This window comes from Dromiciops gliroides, chromosome 1 (assembly GCF_019393635.1).
Source record: "Dromiciops gliroides isolate mDroGli1 chromosome 1, mDroGli1.pri, whole genome shotgun sequence".
NCBI lineage: Eukaryota > Metazoa > Chordata > Mammalia > Microbiotheria > Microbiotheriidae > Dromiciops > Dromiciops gliroides.
Genome location: NC_057861.1, coordinates 264386169 through 264412931, shown reverse-complemented (window position 1 = coordinate 264412931; position 26763 = coordinate 264386169). Strand labels below are relative to the sequence as shown.

The following is a 26763-nucleotide window of genomic DNA, read 5'->3' as shown; positions in this document are numbered from 1 at the left end:
TATTGCTGTTATTTTGTATACAGTACATTTCACTCTGCTTCACTTCATGTAGGTCTTTCCAGGTTTTTCTGATAGTATCCTGTTCATCATAACCTGTATATAGTACCTTAAACTTGACAAAGAATTTTCTTCATATTAGCCCAGCAAAGTAGGTATCATATGTTTTGCCATTGTAATCAATCATCATAACTATTTCCCTCCATCCTATTCCCTTCCAATGATATTTACTCTATTTTCTATGTTCTTTTAACCTATTCCTCCTCAAAAGTGTTTTACTTCTGACTGTCCCCTCCCCTGCTTTTCACTCCTTTTTTTCACCCTTCTCTACTTATCCTCTTCCCCTCCTACTTTCCTGTAGGGTTAAATAGATTACTCCTCCGAATTGGGTGTGAATGATATTCCTTCCTTGAGCCCACTCTGATGAGATTAAGGTCTTTGAGCTAATTATTCTTTTTACTTTTTACTTCATATTTAAAAGAAATTTAACTTTTCCCCTAAGTGTATTTTTTTAATAGGTAGTATGGAATAAAATAGTATACCTTAGTATCGACATTTCAATTACATTCTATTCAAGGCTTGTCCCCATATTCTTCATATGAAGTTTTTTATATTGAGACAAAAATGTTGATGGGTTATGTATTCTTATTTTCAATCAGTAAGTTACTAAAGTCAGGTAATAGTGTAGACTTTCACCTTTAGATTGTTGATTTAGCTTCATTTAAATCATGGGGCTTATCAGTGAATTGTTAATATTCTTGCTTACCTATTTTCACTGCCTATGCTTGGCCAATTGCTCCCTATTGTTTATTGATTTTCTTTGTTATTATTAGCCAGTGTAAAAATTCAGAGAATTGAAAGCTGTGCATAGATATGTAGATATATATTTTAGATATGTATATATGTGTGCATATATATGTGTGTATATATAAAATATTCCCATCCTGTAAACTACAGAATTATTTGCATGTGACAAGACGAACATTGGATAGATGGCGCATAGATTTTGAAATGACATTGCTAGCATATGTGATTTAAACATAAGGTTGCTTATATTTGCACCCAATGAAGTGACTGTCATGACTAGGGATTGACACAATATATCCCAGAAAGTTATGATGTGGATCAGTGTGCTCTGTTGGACATCCAATAGAGGTTTAGTTTTCAAAGCCAAACCCAGTGGTGCTCAATTGATATATACCAAGAAAAAAAAAATTCTTTACTGAAAAGACAAGGGCTACAGCACCTGCAGAAGCAATTGTAAGGTTGCATTTCCACAACATTTGATTCCTTGGATGATGGTTTTTGGAGAAGAGATAGAGGCAGGGCTAATGATCTGAAGGGAGTAAGAGCTACTTTTGTCAGGGCTTTTGGAATTAGAGTCTTGGTTTGTCAGCTTTGGAATTTAAAGGGAGGTATTAGGCAAGATAGTGGCTGTGGTTTGATTTGCCAGACACATACCACCTATCTCTCCCCCAGGATGCCTCGATGTTTCACCTCATAATAGGGAGATGTGTCTAATACCAGAAATTTAAAGCTAATTTAATTGTGTTTTCAAAGTGTAGTCTATTTATTTATGTTTCAGGAGATCACTTTTCTGTAATATTATACTTTCTGTCAGGAGAAGAGTAATGTGATGTATAGTTGCCCATTATTATATATACTGTTGTTGATGGATTATAAAAATTTTAAAAGAAATGTTTTATAAATATATTTTATTAGAATATAAAATGCCTTTTGTCACTTTTTTCACATTGGTTTTTAATGTAATATAAAAAAGAATGACTCCATTATCCACGCATGTTGTATAATAAAATTTAGATTATAATTGATGCTCTTCTAAGAAAGGCCCCAAAGAGCTCTATGTTACGAAAGCCACAAATTAGTTAAAATTCACTGTTGTTCTGTGTTCACCATATCTGCTTTATATAATTTTTTGCTTTGCCTTCCTTAAGTACTATGCAACATAATATGCATACTACATCTTTAATTACAGCTCTGAAACCATACTTATATTATGTCTTTTAAAAAACCACAACACTTGATTTCTATGTAATTGAATAACTTTTTTAAAAGTTTTCCTCATAGGATTATAGATTTAGATTTTGAAAGGACCTTTGAGGCTGTGAAATCTCATTTTACAAATGAGGAAACAGGTACAAAGAAGTTAAGTAATTTGGCCAGTGTCACATAGCTGTTAGTTTCTGAGACAGGACTCAAACTGAGGTATTCCTGATGCCCAAGTAAGTCCATCATTTTAGCCGTTACTCCGCTTAACTGCTACTCAGTTTCTTAATACACAGTTATCTGTTTAATTTGAAAGTTATCAACAGTAGGAAGTTAATAGTATTAGATGTCTTTGATGAAACTTTTTTTTGTGTGTATACATACATACATAATATATGTAAAGCTGGAAAAAATTATTCTTTTCCATTTCAGGATATCTATGAATTAGTTAAAATTATTGCTGCTCTTTATAGGCATAGTATTTATTATATTGAACAAGATTTTTTTAAAAGATATTGAACCTACAAAAAAAGATATTGTACCTAAATAATTAGATTCTATGTGACTTAAACCCCTCATGTTGGGTAACTTGGGACACTTTGATGAGTTAAACCATTTGTATTTTCTTTGGCTAGACAAAACCTTAGTGTCACTATAATAAATGAAGTAATATATTGCTAAACTTTCGGCCTCTGTCTTCACAATGCTAAAGCAACTGGTTTACTTTAGTGGAGGAAAAGTACAATGTTGAGGAAATTGGATATATTCTTATTAATTTAATTGTGGAGTACACTTAAGAGTTCATTTATTCCGGGGGCAGCTAGGTGGTACAGTGGATAGAGCACTGGTTCTGGATTCAGGAGGACCTGAGTTCAAATCCGACATCAAACACTTGACACTTATTAGCTGTGTGACTCTAGGAAAGTCACTTAAGCCTCATTGCCCCGCAAAAAAAAAAAAAAAAAAGTTCATTTATTCCTTCCCTAGATTACTAATTCTTGGTAAGTTCAATACAGTAAAATACACAGCATTAAAAGTATGTTAAATATGTCATCTTTCACTGATAATATGTAAAATACTTCAGGACCTTGTGCCTAATGACCATCTTTATAAGAAACAGTTATCATTTTATATTGTAGTTATATAGAAGGTAGAGGATCTGGGTTGAACCACTAATTTCATCCACTTTGCATGATAAATGCTAAGAGATGATACTATTTGTGCCTGTAATTAAGAAAATGAAACATAATTGTAAACGTTTTTAGCATCAGTCCTCTGAAAGTCCGTTCATTCATTAAATTGTTTATTGTTCATTTACTCTGAGCAAGACACTGATACAAAGTTAAAAAGAAATTATTTCTATCCTCAAAACATTTGTGGTCATGATAGGCATGTTAGTCCACTTAAGCAGACCACATTTTTCTCTTTAAATGAGAGAGTACATGAAAGTGTGGAGTGGACCTTAAGAATTCTACTTAAAGATTCTGGTATGAATTCTGACAGTTATTTTTTTTAACTAAAAAAAAAACAATAACAAATCCTTTCATTCTTAAAGGTTTTCATTGACTTTGTAGGTTCCCACTCTCTATTACCACAATTTGACTTAACAAGACCAAAATGCTGCATCTGAGAGCAGTGAGAAGGCTCCTGGAATCATAGATTCTGAGAGAAGGGATTCTAACAACCAAGTAAATGCTGGTTATCAGTTTTATCTTTGGGATGAGGCAGCCCAGATCTATCAGAGAATTAGTCAGGCAGCTTGGCCCATGGCAGGAAATTTCAGACATAACTGGTAAATGATTTAATAATTCCAAGACTGCAGCATATTTTTAAAACCCAAGTTGTGTGATGTGGTAGAAGTCATAGTGGGTTTGGAGCTTGAAGACCTTGATTTTAGTTTAAGGTCTCTACTTGATCACCTGTGAGACTCAGCATGTCACACCTTCTCTGGGCTTCAAAATTATCCATCCAAAAACTTAAGAGGTTGGACCAGATGATCTCAAAGGCCTCTTCTAGTTTTATATATATAATCCTATGACCTTTTGTACACATATACATAATTTAGAATTTCTTGGACACATAGACTTTTAAAAAAATTTTAAATTTTGAAACTTGGAATAAAAGTAGAGTTATTTCCAAATATGGGGAAAAGGCCTCATATTCCTGGAGGGATCGTGAGTATTTCACAGGTCAGTGAAACAAGGAGTAACTTAGCTCTAATGCTCATACTCCGAGGGGGGGGGGGCATGAGCTCAAAAAACACAAAACCTGTGAAATCCCACAAAAGCACTGAGTACAAAATGAGAACTTTTGTAAAGCTCTTTGCAAACCTTATAACATTGTATTAACTATTAATGAAACCATGTTGATTAAAACTTGATTAGTTATGTAGATTCCTGATGATCACTACTTCCTTTTGTAGATACATATTTGCCTTTAATAATACATTGTAGAATGTATTTTGCTAGGAATAAACACAAACTCTCCACCCCACTCCACAAACTCTACTATTGCAATAATCTCTTATAACAAGTCTTCTTGAATCTACTCTGTTCTTCCATCCATCTTCCACACAGCTGCCAAACTGATAATCCTAAAACACAAATTTGACTGTTAATCCCTGTTCAGATAGCTTCAGTGGCTCCCCTATTGACTATGGCACAAAACTCAAATACTCCTGTTGGACATTTAAGTCTCTTTTCAGTAGTTCCAGCCTGCCTTTCCAAGCTTGAAACATGAAGCCCTTTCATTCATTCTCAGGTTCCCACCAAACTAGAGCTAAACCAAAGGATTTATTATGCATGTAAACAACATTCATAAAATCATAGAGTGCTATGGGTTAGAAAGTACTTCAGTGCTCACTAGTGCAACCCACATCAGGAAAGGCCCCCTCACTCCATTATACCTTATTATTCAGTTTCCTCATCTGTAAAATGGGGATAGGGTTGTTGTAAGAATCAAAGGAGGTAGCATGTAAAGTGTTTAGCAAACTTTTGAAGTGACATATAAATGCAAGCCATTATCCTTGTTGTTGCTATACCTGGAAGGTGATTGTTACAGTCACTGCTTGAAGACCTTCAATGAGGGGAGGAATCCACTACATTTTGAGGCAGTCCTTTGAAACCTTAATTGTTAGGAAGTTTTTCCTTTTTTATCAAACCTGAATTTGCCTCTCTGCAGTGGCCACCCACGTGCCTTTGTATAGACTTTCAATTGCCTGGAATGTGCTTCCTCCTTACCACCCAGCTATGGAGTTGCTAGTTTCCTTTAAGTCTATTCAAGTGCTACATTCTACAAGAGACTACTCCTCAATTGTTTGTATTCACTTTGCATATATTTTGTATTTACATATCTATGGATATGTGGTCCGAATACAATGAAAGCTTACCTAGGACAGAGACCAATTTTGTCTTTTATCCCTAACATCTAGCACAATGGCTGGCACATAGTAGGCACTTTTTGAATGCTTATGGAGTTAAATTATATATTATATATATATATATATATATATTATATATATACCTCCTCTTCTTTCTTTGTATGTAATGGCACATATATAGAGATTCCTGCTCTAAATTTCAAACATTTCAGGTCTGAAAAGCACATTGTTAGGCAAAACAACTTAATGATCTACCTTACCTATTCATTGACCCCATTTCCTCCATTACATTGTCTTAGAAAGCTGAAGAAGACATGGCAAAGTGGCAAAAGTTTATGTCTGATGATGGAAGAGGTTCATAGCAACTATTCTTGTCTACCTGACTCATGCTTTCACACTAACAAAAGAAAAAGTTCAAGGGCTTGCCAGTGGGTATAGGCCCCTTACCAGGAAGTAAGATGGGATTAGTTGAATGATGGAGTGAAACTATAGTTTAGATATAATTTTTTCTTCATTACTTCTCATTTTTTTCTATCTCTGAACTTAGAGGGAACCTCTGTTACCTTTGGCAAGAATCCAAAATGGTAGAATATGTTGTTATTTCTTATCAACTTAAAAGTATCTTCAAGTTACAGTCCTTGAGATTCCAGTAAGTAAAATCATTCTTGTGTTTGGTAGGAAAATCAACTAGACAGTAATTTGAATCAACTGGAGGTCCTCGAAGACTAACAGTGTTATTATGCATTGCAATACTGTTGAAATAAATAGCTTCTTTTGTAGTTATGCCTCATTGTTGACATTGCTTGAAACAATACAATTTGTTCATTTCTGAAGAACACCTTTAAATGTAATAGTTTAGCCATAAAATACTTTCTTTAATGTCCAAATATTTTAATTTTATTTTCCTGGAACTCATAATGACTTGGCAAGTGAGTCAGATATTTGCTGACTAGTGCACTGTCTGAGCTGTTTTAATTTGGCACTTAATCTTCAGGATGAAATTATGTCTGTGTTGATGTTATTTCTTCTGTCCATTTCCCTTTTTTTTTTTTCAATCGTTTAATTCAGGGTTCATTTGTTTGAATGCTTTCCACATCTATTCCTCATTTTTTGTTTGTTTTTAAAACAAATTCTGATCTTAGATCTGAAGAGTCAGTGGCATCACTCTATAAAAACAACTGACAGGAAAACTTCCTCATCAATAACAGGTCTTTTCCTGTCTGATAAAATAAAACCTGTTTCATTCTTTATGATTTTAATTGGTGCTTCCCATGTCTACTGCCTAACTCAAAATGAAGATTTGAAAAAAACCTTTTAACAGACTTTTTCTGCATCAAAGATAGTGAAATACCACACATAGACACTGATATATGGCATTGAAGATAACAAAGACAGGAAAAACAGCCAAATTGGACCAAGTTTATTTAGAGGAGATAGTTCTTGATGGAACACAATTGTAAGGATACTGAGGGACTAATATGCCAGATATCAGAAGGAGGGAAAATAACAAAGGCATGTAAAAAATCTCAGACATTGTTAATGCAGAAAAATGGTAACCAATATATATGAAATCTTTATGAGAATCATCTGTATATAAAGCAAGAGCCTTCTTGATGGAGGTATAGAGAACATGATGGAGGAGTAGAGAATACAGAAGCTTTCAACAAAAATATTTAACAGTGAACCATATCTTTACCATCTCATTTTTAACTGAAAAATACAGATAATATAAGATCTCATTGCTATTTATGTTTGCTGTTTACAGTAATAGCACTTGAATCAGTAGACAAGACTCCATCTTATAAACCTCTTTATAGCAAGGTGACTCCCATCCATATATTAAGATCAATCAGGATTTAGCAGAAATAACTGAAGCATAAAATATGGAAATATATGCTTGCCAAAGGTATTTATTTGCCACATTGTGTTGGAGGAAATCCAGTACAAAGTCCAGGTCAAGGAAAAATTCCCAGCAGATGATGAGGTCCTCCGGTTGCTCCTGTTTTTAGATGAAATTGTACTGATTGCCACAAGTGCCAAAACATTCCAGAATCTCCTAGAAAAGTGTTATAATCACTCAAAAGACTTTGGCCTTTCCATCTACAGAGGAAAGACTAAGTGGATTGCCCAGATTTTAACATACATAAATGGATGAATACTCTATAGAACTTAAACAAAAGTATGTACATCTGGGACAAACAGTACACATGAACAATGATCTAGGTCCCTTGTTGAAAAAGAAGAGAGAGCACTGGATCAATTTCAGGAAATTTCAGAGCTCTTTTACTAACCCCAAGCTTTTTTATGAAAGTAAAAGTCCATTTTTTCTATATTAACGTTTTTACCTGTTAGTGATTATATGTTAGAAAGACCTTGAACAGCAGTGCTTATGAAGAACTAAAGATAAGTATTGCATGGAAGGTAAGGCACATGATGGGTGTGAGCAGACTGCAACACATGAGCAATGACTACCTCCAAAGAAGTACAGTAGTAAAAGGATGTCGTCAAGGATGATGTAAGATGTCATTCCTATTTATTAGGAAAAGAAAATAAGTTGGTGATGAGGCAATAACTAGGAGTGAGAGATGGATATCCTGAGTGCCCCCTTTGGAATCCTTTTGATGTCAGGAGAGATCAAGGCAGGTCTCCAGCATGTTGGGAAGACCTTCCCCTGCCTCCCCCCACCCCAAACACTTCCCATAGTAAACTTGGGAATCCCCCACATTGAGGAGGTCAAAGATCCATCTGAATATTTGAGCACAGACTTGCTGTATAGGCTTTAAATACTTTCTTTTGTATTTAACAAGTTAGATTATGAGTTCCTTGAGTGCAGGGACTCTTTTGCCTCTTTTTAAATTCTCATTGCTTAATGAAGTACCCAGCAAATAGTAGTTACTTAATAACTGTTTATTGATTGATTTCATGTGGATAGTAGGTAATAACAGGGGAGTTGTAAGGCTTAATTGATTTTGGAATATTTTCCCTTTACATCTCAAATCAAGAGTATAAAAGGTTTTTATTAATGAATTTTAGTTGACTTTCTTCCTATAGGTAAGTAATAGGGTTGTTTTAATCACCCTGATGAATGGTATTGTTAAATTCAATTAGCTTTTTTTTTTTCTTTCTAACAGGTTACGAGGTTCATGGGATAGAAAAAATACCAGAAAAAGGACCAGCACTTATTATTTTTTACCATGGGGCCATTCCTATAGATTATTACTACTTTATGGCTAGAATCTTTATCCATACAGGCAGAACCTGCCGCGTAGTAGCTGATCATTTTGTTTTTAAAATCCCAGGTAAACTTTAACTATAACTTTAGAATATTGAGTTTCAGAATGATAATGTTTTCATAATTGGTGAAATTCATGGTGTAATAAAGTTTAATAAGGTCACAATTTAGGTTATTGTTTTGCCTTTTAACATAGACCCAAATGCAACAAGAAGTAAGTTTTGGTAGCATGATAGAGTTTTAAAATTTGTTTTTTCTCTGTAAACACTAAACTTATTTTTTGATAATGAAAATTTTGCTTCCCCTAAACAAACTTTTCCAGATTAATATTGCCACATATAATGTGGTTTTTGCCTTTGTTTGAATTTAATAAATTAGTTTATGTTGAATTGATAGGAATATGTTATTATTATCACTAATTATAACACATTTATATAGTATTTTTATATCATTTTTCAAAAAGAATTTTTAACAACTTTGAACTAGGTAGTTCAAGTATAATTATTCTCATTTTACAGATAAGAAAACAGTCTCAGAGAGTTAAATGAATTTGAATTGCTTACAATCACAGATAGTTGGTGTCCCCTACCTAACAGAACCTATTATGTAGGGGGGAAATGAAAAAAATTAGATAAAGCTGGTCAAATAAAGCATTGCATTTTAAAAATAGAATATTTTGGTTCAGCTACAGTAGGAGTGCTTTTGCTAGCATTCGTAGAATATCCAAAATATGTAGGTTGAGATTGATACAGTTTTGGAATAATCATGCACAACATTATTAGTCAAGTGAATTCGTGTTTTGTTTTATTGAATAGCTTTATATCTCTATATTAGGTTCTTTGCAGAATTTAAAGATGGAAGATTTAAAAAGCCATTCCATTTTTATTAGTCTTATTAGCAGGGGATCCTTTTTACTTGGCAAAATAATAACGTGGTAGTCTATAGATTTGACATTTCTATCAATTTTGTAAAAATGGCTTTTTAAAAGTGTTCATCTTTTAACTACATTTTACAGTTATTTTCCACCAAAGTATTAAATGATAACAGCTGAAATTTCCATAGTGTTTTAAGCTTTGTAAAAGGCTTTAAGTGCTTCATCTCATTTTATCCTTACAACAACTCTCTGAGGCAGTATAGGTAATATATACTAACGTTTTTACCTGTTAGTGATTATATGTTAGAAAGACCTTGAACAGCAGATGAGGATACTGAGGTTCAGGTTAGGAGACATGCCCATGCTCACACAGCTTTTAAAAGTGTCAGAAGCAGCATCTGAATCCAGGAAAGCACAGAAACTTTTCAGGGTATACCCAACCCTCTCAAACTAATTTTGCTTTTTCTCTTCTCAAAGTATCTCGTATTTACTTACCTCTTAACATGATATGTCTCCAGCAGAATGTAAACATCATGTCCAAACTATTTTTAGTTTATCACTTTGTATGATCAGCCTGAGGCAGGTAGGTGGTAAATTGGATAAAGTGGTGGACCTGGAGCCATGAAGGCTCATCTTCCTGAGTTCAAATCTGGCTTAGACACTTACCAGCTGTATGATCCTGGGCAAGTCACTTAACCCTGTTGACCTTAGTTTCTTCATCTGCCAAATGAGCTAGAGAATGAAATGGCAAACTGCTCCAGTATCATTGCCAAGAAAACTCCAAATGTGGTAACAAAAAGTCAGCCACAACTTAAAATGACTGAACCACAACAACAATCATCAGCCTAGCACAGTGTGATTATATTAAGTCCTTTAATAACTGTTGATTGAATTGAAGTTTTTCCTGACTTTCAGTGCTAGCTCCTTTTTCCACTAAACCACACTACCCCTTATCTGTACATAAAGATTTTGTGGACAAAAATGTATCCTAGTAGCGTTGTAATTCCTTACTTAATAACTGTTTTTTTCAGTTAGAGTTTGAACATTTAAAAAAGATACGCATTTCTGAGAAGCTTATCTCTGTTTTTGACATAGCAGACAGCCAGATATTCATTTATAGAATCTTATCTTGTCATAATTAAAGTTTCATTGCTGCTGGTTTGGAAATAACATTAAAACTTAGATTGGGGCAGCTAGGTGGCGCAGTGAATAAAGCACCGGTCCTGGATTCAGGAGTACCTGAGTTCAAATCTGGCCTCAGACACTTAACACTTACTAGCTGTGTGACCCTGGGCAAGTCACTTAACCCCAATTGCCTTACCGAAAAAAACAAAAAAAACCCACAAAAAACTTAGATTGGACCAGTGTTTTTTTCCCTGATGATATTCTATGAAAAAATTATTTCAAAGAATAATCATTTCCTGTTTCATCAAACTGATAGGTTTCCTACTCTTGGACTGAGTAATTGGGTGTATGTATTCATTAAGACAACTTCTCTTTTAATGGTTGTTTAAATAAGTGATTTTGATCATAGTAATGGAAAAATCTGCTGAAGAAGTTTGTTTTATTTTGACCCTGTATTTTTAGAGACAGATTTCCTCATGTAAAATGAGATAATCTTCAGTGCCCTTTCTAATTCTAAAATTTACTTCTAAGTAGCCAAAAAATGTTGAGAATTTTTTATAATCTTAAAATTATAAAAAACCCACACTCTAAACTAATAGGTACAGTGACTAATTAAATGCTGTCATAAACATGTAAATATGCAAGTTGCTAAAAAGGTCATATTTGCAAACATGAATTTTAAAAAGTTTATATTTTAATCTTTTCTGAGTAATTTATAAGTTTTTGAATAGATAAATATGTGCATTTAAATCACTGACATTCTTAGGACAAATAAGAAAAATAGAACTTACACACTTATGAAACAACTGTTTAGTTGTCCCGTATGAGATTGTATATATTTTTAAAATGTATTAGCTTTTAGTTAATCAGGAACTATTAAACACCTACTAAGTATTGGGCACTATCTTGGGTGCTAGGGATACAGTGACCTCCTACACACAGAAAGTGCTGTAATCCTTGCCCTGAAGGGGTTTATCTTCTTTAGGGAAAAAGATACAAATGTGTGTGTATAAAACATATGGAGAATAAATACAAAACATATAAAATAGTTACAGCTCACATCTTTATAATTCTTTAAAGAATACAATATATATGTATATATGTGTATGTATATGTATATATATAAATATAAAAATCTCCTTTGAGCCATTCAGTAACCATGTGATAAGAGCTGTTCTTCCCATTTTACAGATGAGGAAACTGAGGCTGAGGGCATCTAAGTGACTTGATACACAGCTAGTAGGTATCTGAGGCACCATTTGAACTCAGATCTGTCTGATTCCAAGTCTAGCATTCTATTTTTCTGGCCACTTATCTGACTAAATACAGCATAGTTAAGGAAGGGACTAATGCTTAAACTGTGTCTTAAAGGAAGCAAGCAATTTTGTGAGGAAAGTACATTTAAGTCGCAGGATTTGGCCAGTGCAAAGTTAGGAAGTCAGAGGGGAGATAGGTGAGAAAGTACCATTTATTTTAGTGGGCATAAGAAATTTTGCTAGTCTGCACAGTTTCTCCCACTCCTTCCCATTTCCTAGCATTAGGGAAAGTATACTTTTAACAAAAACGAACCCTTTAGGCCAACTATTTTCAGTTTTTTTAGCATGTTTATTTACAAGTCTGTGCTTTTAAGCTTTAACCAGATCTAATTCTTGTGAATGTAGTTACTCTATTAGTACTTGAAAATTTAGAGTTGATACTGGCCAAACTGCCTTGAATCCACCATAAACTGCTAGTGGTTTTAAATATATTATTATCAGCTTTTCTTGGTCTATTTTAGGATGAAATCAGCCTTATCACCTGTCAGTAATGGTAGATTTGTTGTTGCCGCCTGCTAGCACACAAGTCTTTTTGTCCTTTAGATTTGTTTGAGAAAATATACTTTTGAACCTTCAATTTAGGAGCTTGAAAGCTCCAACCAATATATAGTTTATATAAGTCTCAAGAGCTTTGATTAGGTGAAGTTAAAAAAATAATACAAAAAGTTATAGTGAATCTAATTTTACCTTGTTGGGCTTATTTTCTTGAGAGCTGAAATGAAGTACTTCTGATCAAGTTTAATTCTTATGTTTTTACAGGGTTTAGTCTGTTGCTTGATGTATTTTGTGCTCTACATGGACCAAGGGAAAAATGTGTTGAAGTGCTGAAGAGTGGCCATTTGTTAGCTATTTCACCAGGTGGAGTTCGAGAAGCACTTATTAGTGATGAGACCTACAGCATAATTTGGGGTGATCGTAAAGGCTTTGCCCAGGTTGCTATAGATGCAAAAGTGGTGAGTTGTGTTTATAAAATTTATTACTAAAGTGAAATTTTCTTGACTTTAAATAGTTACAATTTTTTTTAGTACAATAATCTAAATATGCAGTTTTTATAAACGTGCTCTGAAAATATTCCTTGAAAGGTGGAAAGATCATTTCTTAAAAACAGTCTAGAAATTTGACCTACCAGTAATAATGTTTTTTACAGTCCTAGATCCAGCCTTTCTCCTCCAGACAGTAAAATTCTTGTTCTTCACTCTGGTTTAGCATGTTCTTTCAATTTGGGGTAGAAAGAGAGAGTGTGTGTGTGTGTGTGTGTGTGTGTGTGTGTGTGTGTGTGTGTGTTTTCATACTATCTGATACAGCGGGTTGTCAGGGTCATCAGTTTCTGGCCAGCCACCAGAAACAAGTAGAGCCTTCTCTCTACCCTTGATCACTACTCATGGTAGTAAATTAGAGCATGTCTGACACTCATATACATCACTATTTATTGTAGACAGTTTAGCATGTACATACTTCAGACATAGTTTTACTTTAGTATTTGACCCAGGGACAATAGTAATAAGTGTATGGCAAAATACACAAAAAAGACAAATTAACAGTGTACCCCTATTCTTTTAAATGCATTTGATTATCTAGTACTCTTTTAAAATATTTATAAATAGATGTAAGAAATCATATTTTATTGTTTAGTTCAGTTGATTTTGGTATAAGGCACACTGATTGGTTTAATAAAAATTCTGCTTTCAGTGACCTCTTAACTCCATAAGCACAGAAATCAAATGATAAACTGACTGTCATAATTTTAACCTGTGAATGATGAACAACTATCTAACATTATTAAGAGGAAGAAATATGAATTGGTGTAATTTTAGGTATTTTTAAAGGTTTCTCAAATGAATTAATAAAATTAATTGTTCCTCTGGTGTTCTGTAGAAGAGAGACTCTATATGCCATTGGTTTTAGCCTTTTGCTTTGCCAATTAACAATATTTTCCTTTGGCCATGTTCTATAGCTTATCCTAAAAATAATTTTTTTTTATTACAGATTTTCCTCATTTGGTATTCCATTAATTGCTTTAATTTCAACTTGTCCAGAATAGAAAGAACTTTTTGTACTTTTAATGTAGTGTTTTTTCCCCTCTAGATTCATATAGTTATAGTATGGTACTTAAGAAGTTAAGGTTTACTTCAATTTAACAAAGAGCTTAACAATCTAATGTCTGCAGGAACACTGTGGTAGGTTCTAGGTAAGAAACAAAATTTGATCTTTTTCACATGGAGTTTACAGTTTGGTAAGTTCAATCTTACTATGGATCAATTAGCTTCATCCTGGTTCTATGACAATAAACTATACCCCCAATCTGGCTACCTATTGCCAATAGGGGTCTTTGGTTATAAGAGAAAACCAGATAAAAATGAATGGAAGTTACATGTAACTCATCACTTCTCTTGGAGAGAAAAAGAACTGAAAGTAGATGTCTTTCCTAATCAATATATATATGTATATGTAAAATACATATACATATATCTATATAATACACATACATATATATTTCACATATATGTATATAACATATATGGTACTAAAAACCATAACACTTATAATAAAATTAAAATCACTTGTCTCTTCTTTCTAGCATTTATGGGTATATAACACCTTAGGGCATCGTTGATTTTGTATTTTAAATGACACCCCTAGTGGCCAGGAAGATTTAGTGTAGTTGATCAAGTGCTTTAATTTGCACTTAGGGAATACATAATTACAAGTTACCACCTTTTTTTATTTTAAGAAAAATTCTATTCACATAATGCATAAAATCCTCTGAATTTAATTTTGTTTGTGATACTCATGAAATATTGAACTTGTTTTTTGTATGTTTTTACATAAATTTGTAAACCCTGAGATGAAAAGCAAAAGGGTAGCAGTATTCTTGGACAGAAATTAATGTCAGTTCATATTAAAAGCAATAAGAAAAGCTAAAAGCCTAACAGCATTTCAGGGGGAAAACCTGCCAATTATTTAAGGTAATTTAACTTTGAAAAAAAGTGTTTTTTTTTTTTACTGGCCAAAAATGATCATGGCAGAGATGGATTTGAATTTGTTTAATAAAGTCATAGGATGCTTTCTAGTTCCCCAACCATAAGTTTGAAGTTTTAAGAGAATTAATTTCTTTAAATAGAAGTATTAATGAAACCTGAAGGAAAGAAACAATGGACAGAAAACTGTTCAATATGGTTTTTTGTTGTTGTTGTTGTTTTGTTTTTTTGTAGGGCAGTGAGGGTTGAGTGACTTGCCCAAGGTCACACAGCTAGTAAGTGTCAAGTGTCTGAGACTGGATTTGAACTCAGGTCCTCCTGAATCCAAGGCCAGTGTTTTATCCACTGTGCCACCTAGCCGCCCACTCAATATGTTTTTTAAAAACAACCATTAATCATCAAGACTGTAGTGAAAGGTTTGGGGAAAAACTTCATTGAATTTCACAAACATTCTGTTATGAGTGAGAAAAAAAATTTCTAAAATAATTGATTCATAAAATCGTTTTGCTGGTTTGGATTAGCATCTTGCCATAAAGGGATACTAAAAAAAAATTATAAAGACATTATTTTGCTAATTCTCACAATACTGAAAGGTGTAGGTAGGTGACAAATGTAATTATGCTTAGGTTACAGATGAGAAAACGCAGGCACAGAGAGATGAAGGGATCTGGTCACACAGCAAGGCAGGTAGGTGCAGAAGCAGAGAAGAAAATAGAATTCAGGACTCCATACACCTGGTATCTATGACAATGTCTGACTGCATAACACAGTGAGTCTCCTGATCTCTAGTTTAAAGGGCTTTTCTAGATAACTGAGTGAACTCTCCTTAACACATGTCTATCATTACAAATTTCATGGATGTCTTTTCTTCAATATGCCTTCTTAATCATGAATTATGTCAATCAGAGAAGTTGAGGATTAACTAGATTTATAGTGTGAAGTAATGACTACATTTTGGTAAATGAAGTTTCCAGATTGGGCGATTCTAAATTCAGAGCATATTCATTGAAAACAATTCTAGGCTTAGGTGATAGACTTTTTGATATGATATGGATCTTCCCTACCTGGAAATTCCTTGATGGGAAATTTTGTTATTTTGGGAAAGCTTAAGAAGACTTTGTGTTTGAATGTAAAAGACTTATTCTAACCAGAATAATTCAATTGAAAATTAAGAGACTTATATTTCAGATGTTTGAGTATATAATCAGGATTAAATCCTTTGCCTGTCATTAGACCGCTTTATTTCTAGACAGCATCCCAATCAAGAAATGTATATTTGAAATTCATGATGGTGTTAAAGCAAGTTGTTGAAACTAATTTTTTATGACTTTAATGTTCCAAACAAGAATACAAACCTAGAAATCTTTTGCAAATTAATTAAGAAGGCAAGGGATTTGTTTTCAAGCTAGTTGACTCAAGAAACATCCAATGCCCTCAGTTAGCAAGTAGAGTGATAGAGTCCATTGACTAGCCCTTCAGGTTTACCCTGACCTTTGGATGTTAACCTAACAGGTTTGATTTGAAGACATATGGCTGAAACATTCTATATCTTGTTGGACTTAATAAGTGTATCACTCCAAAGGATAATTTTGCCCCTACTCTAAAAAACAAAACATGATTTTGGGTTTTATCAATGATTATTAGTGTTTTAGAACAATTATTCAGTTGCCTCTAAAAGACTCTAAAAGAAAGAATTCAGCTATTCAGTCATGTGGGGATAATATATGAAGTCAATAATTCACCACGAATTTTTACTTGTAATTATCCTTTTTGATGATTAATTAACATATTTCTTGGCTTCCCCAACCCAGTCATTTTACGTTTAGGATATGCAAAGTAATTTTAATAACAGTCTAGCTGTTATCCTTATCTTGATTTCTTTTTAAATGCCACATTGCCCCCTCCCCCTTAATTAAAAGACCACTTTTAGCTTGTTACTTTCCTTTTTAAAAAAGTCTATGTACAGCATGTGTCCTATTTGTCTAGAAAGGAAAATCATCTACAAACAAAATTATAGAATGTGTTCTAAAGGTGATTGTATTGAGTTCAGATAACTGTATTTACTATACAAGAGATAACACAATAGCAATAGTGTGGAACCTGCTTCAAAATCATTAAGAAGTCCTGTAACTGATATGTACTCTAGAGAAAGATAACCTTTGCTGACTTATTAACATTTCTCATCCAATTTTTCTTCGTATTTTATGCTTAGAGTCACTACTAATTAATGAGATAATCCATCTATCACTTTAAATTTTTTATATTTCATTAACATACCAAACTATGCATATGTGGAAAAATAACAATCATAAATCAGTGAGCAAGAATTGTCTAAAACTATAGAGATAGAATGAATACGTCAATGGTATTTTTTTCCTTTTCTAAATGTTTTATTGCTATTTGACTTGTATATGTTATTTATATTAGGCAGTTTAGGTTTAATAATCCTAAACAAAGAAAAGTCTTACTTATTTCCATAAATTTGATAGATCTTTTCAAGTCCTGTTGTCTCTGAGATTTATTCACGATGTGGAGGTTACTTTTGCCAAAGTATGACTTGTAATCATTCTGTGGAGCATATGGGGTTTTGTTTTTCTTTCGGTCTCCCATTTTAGCCAATTTAATTTGCCACTTTCATTGATTATGATAAGACTAATGAATTGATATTCTGAATTTCAAAAGCAGTTGCAGGTAGCCAAGCTATTAGAACAAATTTTGTTTCTTGCCACTAGAGGGTAATATTTCCAATTTAGACTTTTGTTAGTTGACTGAATTTGTCTTGTGGAGGTATGTTGTGTGATATCTTGTGAGAGATCATTTTTTTGTGATCACAAAATAAATGCTCCAAACCTTAATGATAATTACAATTCAGTAACATTCATTAAACAATTTTAGCATATTTATTATTTATTGATATTTCTTATTTTCCTTTAGCCCATCATTCCTATGTTTACACAAAATATTCGAGAAGGATTTAGATCACTTGGAGGAACAAGTAAGACGTACATCATATTAATTTTCTCAGTTGAATATTTTAAAAGGTATCTTTTGCATTTGCAAATTGTTTCACAAACACTGCAGAATTTTTACGTTGTATAATAATTGCTTTGCATTTAAATACTAACTGGTGATAGCAACTTTTCTTGAGTTTCTAGATTTGGCTAGTGTCATACTACACATATTGAGGCATGTCTTGAAAATCTTGTCTTTAATTTCTCTTTGTTGCTGAGACTTAGGAAAAAAAATATATGTGAGCATATGTATGTGTATATGTGTACATGTTTTATAAATGCAGCTCTGTCTTTGTATTTCTAGCTTTCTGTCTGTCTATCTGTGTAGCTATCTATCATGTAATTTGTCATTTCAGCCTAATTGTAAGAGAATTCCAGTTTTCAAAAAAGAGCTATGGGTTACTATTGATTTCATATCTAGCAATTAAGAAAGTTGTTATATGCTTCCATTTATCTGGGAAATTTAGGAAGGTGTTTTTTAAACACTCTTTGCTTACTTACATGATGTCTATTTACTTTAAAACAGGGTTATTCAGATGGCTTTATGAAAAATTCCGGTATCCATTTGCCCCAATTTATGGAGGTTTTCCAGTCAAATTACGCACATATTTAGGTGATCCCATTCCATATGATCCAATGGTGACAGCAGAAGAACTAGCTGAGAAGGTAATTTACTTTTTAGTTTTAAAATTTCAGAATTCATATTCTCTGTCTCATATTTTATATTGCTTATGTAAAAGGAAGATGTCATAGTTTGTCCCTTCCCATTCTAGAATAATGACATATACAATACAAAAAGAAATCCATATCATTAAACTACTTGCAAAAAAAAAAAAACTACAGGGGTTAACTTGAGTTTGTTAGTTTTAGATAAGACATTTGAAGGAAGTGGTTTCACTAAATAATGTTAGGACAGTGGCCCAGTTTGAGAAACTCTTCCTTAGTTTAGTTCTTCAACAACAACAACAAAAGCTCTAATTGTCTGTGATTTACCAAAATCTTTTCTAGGCACTGTGGGACTACAGAGACAAAATGAAATGGCCCCTGATCTTGGGAGCTTATGCTGAGGGGAGAGACTGCACACAAATAATTAGACTAAGAAATGATGAGCTCTTAACTTGAGGGTCAGGGAATATTTGTAAAGGATATAACATCCAAGCTGAGCCTAAAGGAGGATAAAGGAGTCTGAAAAGTAAAGATGAGGAAGGGCATTTTAGACATGGGATATGGTTTGTGTGAATGCTTGAAGGTAAGATGGTGTGTCATGTTAGGGGAAGAGCTAGTAGTCCAGTGTTGCTGGAATATAGAGTTTATGAAGGGTATGGTATAAAAAAAGGATTTTAGATTTAGGGCTAGAGGGAGCCTTCCTTCCACCCTCACCAGCACCCCCACCACTACCTCCACTGCCACTGCCACCACCACCCCCACCACCCAGATTCCTAGCTTTGGCCAAATGCCAAAAGCTGCAGTGAGTCCAAGGATAATGACTGGAAGGCAGTTGGAATTAGCATGCTAAAAAATCTTTGGTAACTTCTGAAGGAGTAGTTTTGATAGAATGAGAATCAAAAAGCAGATTGTAAGGGGAAAAAATGGAGTGGTAAGGAAGTGGAAACCCTAAATGGAGAAGATTATTTCTATGAGTTTGAAGTAGATTTGTCAGTGAATTTATCCCATAGAAAGCCCACTTGTCCTTTCTCCTGGAAACCTTCCCCACCTCCTTCACCCCTTGGTAAGACCACCCTTTCAGGCAGCTTGTGTATTCATTGAAACATACTTAGGGCTTATTTTTCTTACCCCAAGAAACACTTATTTGTTTATATCAAGATTTATGAGATGTTCCTCAAAGAAATGTATCTTCTTTGCATCTTCCCATCATGAGTCATTTGACTAGAATTCTTGTGTTTTAATACAACACTTTTCCATAGTGAACCAGGTTCTCTAGATTCCAAGAAACAAGAGCGCTGATGGAGAAACATTTCTTCTTGAATGCCATGAGGCCATGGGTCATATTGGACTGGGCTGAATGATAAGGCCTCGGGAACATAATTTAGACCTCTGAAATGTGAGAGCAGTACAGTTGTACAATTGGTAGATAGCTTTTTAATGCTGTGATTTGTTGTACCTATATTATTTATGAATTTATTTTCCCTGTTAAAAAAAAAAAAGGCAAACCACCACTACCAGCTACACCAGCTATTTCTCAGCTGTGAAGAGGAATCTGGAGGGGTGATGAATATTCCAGAAATTTGGAGTATTTTGATGTTACTGCAGATTAGTACGGAGTTGTTCAGAACATTGGAATTTTGAGCAAGCAGAGTGGCAGCTTACTTGTCAAACTAGATGAGTGGGTCAAGAAAAGCTAGGAGACACAGTGGAGAGAGTCCCAAACGTGGAATCAGATCGAGCTTTGTTGTAATCCTACCTCTGACATGTAATTGGCTAAGTGACCATGGGAAAACTACTTACTTCTCTGAGTCTCAGTTTCCTCAAAATAACACCAGTTATACTCCGTGGGGGAATCAGGCTCAAATGAAATTTTGGAGATAAAACACTTGACAAATGTAGCATCTCATTTATATATCCGTTATTGCTATCATTCTCAGTCATAGGATCATAGATTTAAAGTTTGAGGTTACTTCATTTAGTATAATGCCATTATTTTGTAGTTATAGAATCTGTAACCTCAATCTGTAACATTCAATGATTTGTTTGGGTTCACTGAGGTGGTAAATGGCAGAGCCAGAATTCAAAACCAAGGTTCTCTGACACATCAAATCCAGTGTTCTTTCCACTGTACTACACTGCTAATACCAGTGATTTTAGATTCCTTGGCTAGTCAAGGCAGTAATGGGCTAGTATTGTCACATATGTTAAGAAGCTTTTTCTTTTGACAGTATCTTCTCCAAATAGACCTTTATCGAAGTATAGCATATTACTATCCTCTAACAAACATATCCTCCCTTGGGATGTTAATGAAGTCTCTCTTGAGCTCTTTTGAGTCTGAGATAGTAATAAATACCTAAAACATATAGTCAAGGCAAATCATACTGTAAAATTATTTTCAGTTTAATTTAATTCAGCAAGGATTTTTTAACTGCCTATTTTGTGCAAAAGCATGGAGTTGACAGTCAAGAGACCTGAGTTCTTTTTCTGCCTTTGCCACTTAACAAGTATATGATCTTGAACAAATCACTGCTCTAGATTTGTTTCATTATCTGTAAAAGGGAAATATGCTAGGTGATGACTGCTAAATGTCTCTTATCTCTAAAATTCTTTCTTAATCATTGAAAAAAGTTTTAACATTAAAAATCTTTTTGTGAGAAATATAAAGTTGTTTCTCATATATTAAAATTTATACATAAAATTAAATTTAATTAATTCAGATATAGATGAAGCCCATCTGAATTAATAAAATGTCTGAATTCTAAATTACAGTATATTGTTAGTGATAAAATCTTCCACTGATTCCTACACTGACACCTCATCTTGGCATGGAAGTTCCCTTAAGTTTTTGAATGCTATTAAAACAGAGAACAAACTCCAGCATATCCTACCAAGCTAGAAGGGGGAAGCTAGGTGGTGCAGTGGATAGAGCACCAGCCCTGGAGTCAGGAGGACCTGAGTTCAAATCTGGCATCAGACAGTGGACACTTACTAGCTGTGTCATCCGGGACATGTCACTGAACACCTCAAACATCTGGAGCCATTTCTAGTTATCCTGATGTGTACCGTGCCACTGGATCCAGTTGGCTCAGGAGAGAGTGCGGCTGGTAACTTTACACAGCCCTCCCTCACTTAAATCCAGTTCACTGCAAGTCATGATACCACCTCCCAATGTCATAGCCCTCTTCAAGAACAAACAACAAACAACAACCACAACAACCAAGCTAGAAGTACGCAAATGTATTGTTAGTATATGGCCCATCTGGTATATGTGTTTATCATCTAAGAACCAGCCCAACTAAATTCAGAGAGGCCTGCTCCCAGAAGGTTTGCTGATAGATGATGAACTTTTTTGGCCATAGCACCTCATAAATACTATCTATAGGGTGGCTAGGTGGCGAAGTGGATAGAGCACCAGCCCTGGAGTCAGGAGTACCCGAGTTCAAATCCGGCCTCAGACACTTAACACGTACTAGCTGTGTGACCCTGGGCAAGTCACTTAACCCCAATTGCCTCACTAAAAAAAAAAAAAATACTATCTATAAAGGTGTAGAAGAGTTGTGATCACAGCGCTAAAATATTGCCACAATAATGATGACATTTAAAGCTTTTTTTTTTTTTTTTTTTTTTTTTTTTTTTTTTTTTTTTTTTTTTTTTTTTTTTTTTTAAGTGAGGCAATTGGGGTTAAGTGACTTGCCCAGGGTCACACAGCTAGTAAGTGTTAAGTGTCTGAGGCCGGATTTGAACTCAGGTACTCCTGACTCCAGGGCCGGTGCTCTATCCACTGTGCCACCTAGCTGCCCCTAAAGCTTTTTAACATAGGAAAAAAGTTGAAGTATAGTTTTACTTTTATAAAAACATACAATGAGGAGAAATAAGCTATCAAAGTGTTACCTAATAAGTATTCTGATGTGACTTGTTCAAGAAGATGAAATCATCAATTTTTTGTTTTTTAATAGATGTTACTAAAGTTGGAATGTGCTTGAAAATAGTTTGCTTAAATAGTTTATGTTTTTCCTTCATTATTTGCTTATACTGTTTCTTTAATAAATCTTTGTTTCTAAGTTACACAAAAATAAAGTAGTGATCTAGGCTTGAGCTTAGCTATTAAAATGTCAAATAATTACAGTCCAAAGTAATAAAGCTTTCCTACAGAGATGAAACCAGAAAAAAATGGGTGGTTATCTAGGGAGGCTTATGGCCGAGAAACAAAAGAGTATATATAATATGAGATGAATCTACAAAAGTTTTGTTGGGATACAATTGTAAAAAGCCTTTGGAATCAAGCCAGAAAACTTGTACTTGATTAACTAGGCTACAGGAAAACACCGGAAAGACTTTAGCCTTAGAGCATTCAGAAGATAAATCTGGCAGTAGCATGAAGAATGGTAGAGTTCATGAAAACTTGGAGTACGGTGGTTATAGTGGTAATAGTGGGAAGGGAGAGGAGAGAAAAGGAATGAAAGTTTTTGCCAAAGACGAATGAGAGGATTCTGTATTGGAGCATCTCTCACTTTCTTCTAACCTCATTTTAGCTTTCATTACTTTTATAGTGGCTTCTGTTAGTTCTCCTTGCTTCCATTCTTTCACTCTTCAATTCCTCTAGCATCTTGTTATCAAATCATCATTATCATCATTACTCTTTTACATTTCTCATTAGTTCTATCTATAAGAAAGACTGGAGAGGAAATCAAGCAGGGGTAAAAAGACATAACAGAATTTTTTATACATTAGTAGTCCAGATATTTGGAAACAAAACATTGCCCCAAAGTGATGTTAGAGTCCATGTGCAGACTCATTATATCAGAAGATATCTTAGGACTATGTATATAGATTTGGGAGTCATCTGTTTGGAAATGGAAGTTAAAGGCAAAGAAGTAAAAATGATTGTTGGGGAGAGGATAGGGCCCAGTAAATGGAACAAGAGTGGAGTTTTTAGGGATATGAGGAGGCCTCTGAGAGTGAGAAAGCAAGTAAGAATCAAGTGGATTTGTGGAGTGTAGGCAATTTTGTTCAAGTTTATCAGTAAAGGGGAGGAGAGAGATGTTATCTAGCTACTATTCCATCTCTATTCTCACCTCAACATGTTCCTGTTTTTTTTTTTTTTTCATCTCAGCAAGCTAAAGTGGCACAATGACCAGAGGTCTGGGCCTGGAGTCAGGAAGACCCAAGTTTAAATATGACCTCAGACACTTACTAGGAAAATCACCTCTTTCTGTCTTAATTTCCTCATCTCTCAAATAGGGATGATAATGGCATCTACTTTCTAAAGTTGCTAGGAAGAAAAAAATGAGATAGTGTTTATAAGGCACTTTGTCAGCCTTAAAATGCAATCTGAATGCTAGTGAGTTAATTAACTAGCTGTAGTAGTAAGTAGCAGTAGTTGTAGTAATAGTAGAAGTAATCATTGTTAAAATTTCTAGTAGTAGTAGATATCTCTCAAAGTATTTCCTTCTCTGTGATTGTCCCTGATTTTCCACCCATCCCCTCTTACCCTTAAAATTGGGCATCCCCTGGGGGTCTCTCCTAAGGCACATGTCACTCCATTGCTCTAAAACCTGCAAAGTATCCCTTTTGGGGGCCAGTTGCACATAATATATGCTTAATCAATTCTTGTTAAATTGGATTTAAAAAAAGTGTGTTTCAAGTTTTAAAAGGCGAGTGCTTTCATTAGCTCCCAGAAAATGTTGATCTATGCTGAATAAAGTTGAACATCAGATGCTCATTTTAATACTAATGAACTATTGGATTATATTTTAGATATATTGAGTTTGTGCCATGCATGTTTTTTATGAATATCATTAATTTAATATGAAGCAAATGGTTTTGGAAGACAATCTGTTATCTTGTCATGTGGGTCATATATCCTAATTCACTCTTCCACCACCATAATTTAATTAAGGCATATCACTCTTAAAATTTCCATTAACCTGTCTAGAATTAGAGATAATAAAGCAAAATATGTCAAGTCATTCTTTTATTTTGTAGTAAGATAAGATTTCCATCTCAGTGTTGTATCTATAGAGATAATTATTTAGAGAGTGATATTAACATAAAATGCACTGGATCTATTCATAGTTCAAAGTGACATATTTTTTCTTTTCGTTTACCCACTAGAAACTTCCCTATCACTTTGTGTTTCAGGTTAATTTTTTTAAAACTATCTTTGTAAAAACTTTTAAAAGAAAACGATTTTTGTGGATTTTCTTATGAAGGCAAATATATGGTGTATATAAGAATAACTGCTTTTATTTTCTCAATAGACAAAGAATGCAGTTCAAGAGCTGATAGATAGACACCAAAGAATACCAGGAAACATCATGAGTGCTCTGTTGGAACGTTTTCAGAAAAAACAAGAGGTCAACTAGACTTTAAAAAATATATTTATATATGTTTGAATCCATCACATTATGTTCTAAATTTTTAAGTTGCTGTAGTTTTTGTTTTAAAAATCATGTTAAAATGCCTTTTCACAAAACCTATTTGTTAAAAATTGCATTGTTTTAATTTTATTTTTGCATTGAGTAGTGTCAAATTCATACTGTAAGCAACTTATCAGATGCCCAGTAATTCAGAACATGATAATACTGTTTTATTTGTAAATTCTTAATAAGGAATTGAAAAATACATAGATTAAAATTATTTCTGAATAATATTGAATTTGATGAAATGAACATTCCTAAGTTATGTGTATAATTTCCACATTTTTATTGCACTGAATTAATTTTGAGAAGCAGTAAGGCCTCTTGGTCTAAATACAGGTAGTGAAGTTATAGACATATTCTATTTCTTTAGCTTCCACTGATTCACTATGTGACTTTGGACAAGTTCTTAATTTTTCAGTGCCTCAGTTTTTCCATTTTTAATATGGGCATTATACTTTTTATATATAAGGATGTAGTGAGGAATAATTCTTCTGAAGTGCTGTATTTGTGTTTTGTAATTACTATAGAACATAAATTAACTTAGTTACTCCTATATCTTTATTTAACAGAAGCTAATCCTTAGTTTCATCATAAATATTAAAATTATTTCTCTAGGCATGAAGTCCAAGTTGCCAATCAGAAACTTTTCTTTAAATAGATGAAGAAGAAACTATGAAATCTAAGATTTTAGATTTTTCTAAATATTACCTTTTAGTATTTATTCTATTATTTTTAAAGGTCACAGAAACACACAAGCATATGTTGTGTTGTACACTAGGTCAACCCTGTAACAGGGTATTTAATAGCATAACAGTAAAATCAGAGTCAGGTGCAACATTTTTAAATTTAAATTTAAATTTAAATTTAAATTTAAATTTAGAGGTCAATTTTAGCTAAGTTAAGATAAAGCTAAAATTATCTGTCATTTTGCACAGTTAATAGGGCTTGTTAATTTTTAATATGTAAGCAATAAAATGCTTTATAGTTTGAACAGAACATACTTGAATAATCAGTGCACTCCAAAATAAATTAATACCTAGATTTGTGGTCTTGAAAACTTAAAGTGTATTCAGACAGAAGTATAAAAAAATCAAGTACAGTATCACTTCTTTTTAGATGTTAATTGTACTCCTAATTTGTATAGATTTTATATACATCTATATTTATGGCCTATGTATTGTATATAAAAGGACACCAACTTATAAAATAAAGCCAAAATTCCAACAAGTGTTTCTACTGTCATAAAATTCTTTTCGCACTAGGATTCAAACAGAATTATTATAGTTTGGGCAGTTAGGTTGTGCAGTGGATAGAGTACAGGGCCTGACATCAGGAAGACTTATCTTTGTGAGTTCAGATCTGGCCTGAGATACTAGCTGTGTTGACCCTGAGCAAGTCACTTAATTCTATTTATTCCTCATCTGTAAAATGAGCTGGAGAAAGAAATGGTAAATGCCTCTATTATCTGCCAAGAAAACCCCAAATGGGGTCACAAAGAATAAGACATGACTGAACAACAATTATAGATTTACTCTCATTTCTGTACTCAGTGCTGACAATCATGTTACCGTTTTCCCTTTGGCACAGTAGATTAAGGCAAAAAGGGAACAAAATCTCCATTCGTATATGATAAAATATATTTTTATTTAATTTTAGGAAAAAACCTCATTTACTAATAGCTTTTGTGTCACATTCAGCCAAGACTGGCCCATGCTCAATAAATATTTTTCAGTTAAGTAGTTAAATTATTCCCAGT

General features: G+C 33.6%; 1 protein-coding gene across 2 annotated transcripts in view; it reads left to right on the top strand.

Moving 5' to 3' along the window:
- The window catches only part of TMEM68 (transmembrane protein 68), a 34217-nt gene extending 7990 nt beyond the window's left edge, over positions 1–26227 (top strand). The window contains exons 1-6 of one of the 2 annotated variants that reach the window (XM_043963646.1): positions 5976–6032; positions 8515–8682; positions 12690–12883; positions 17843–17903; positions 18446–18585; positions 24846–26227. In XM_043963646.1, coding sequence (XP_043819581.1) covers positions 8610–8682; positions 12690–12883; positions 17843–17903; positions 18446–18585; positions 24846–24950 — 573 coding nt within the window. In that variant the 5' untranslated portion in view covers positions 5976–6032; positions 8515–8609 and the 3' untranslated portion in view covers positions 24951–26227. Of the gene's footprint in view, positions 1–5975; positions 6033–8514; positions 8683–12689; positions 12884–17842; positions 17904–18445; positions 18586–24845 lie in introns of those variants that run through there. The other variant, XM_043963636.1, reaches the window with a different exon arrangement.
- The last annotated feature ends 536 nt before the right edge of the window (positions 26228–26763 follow it).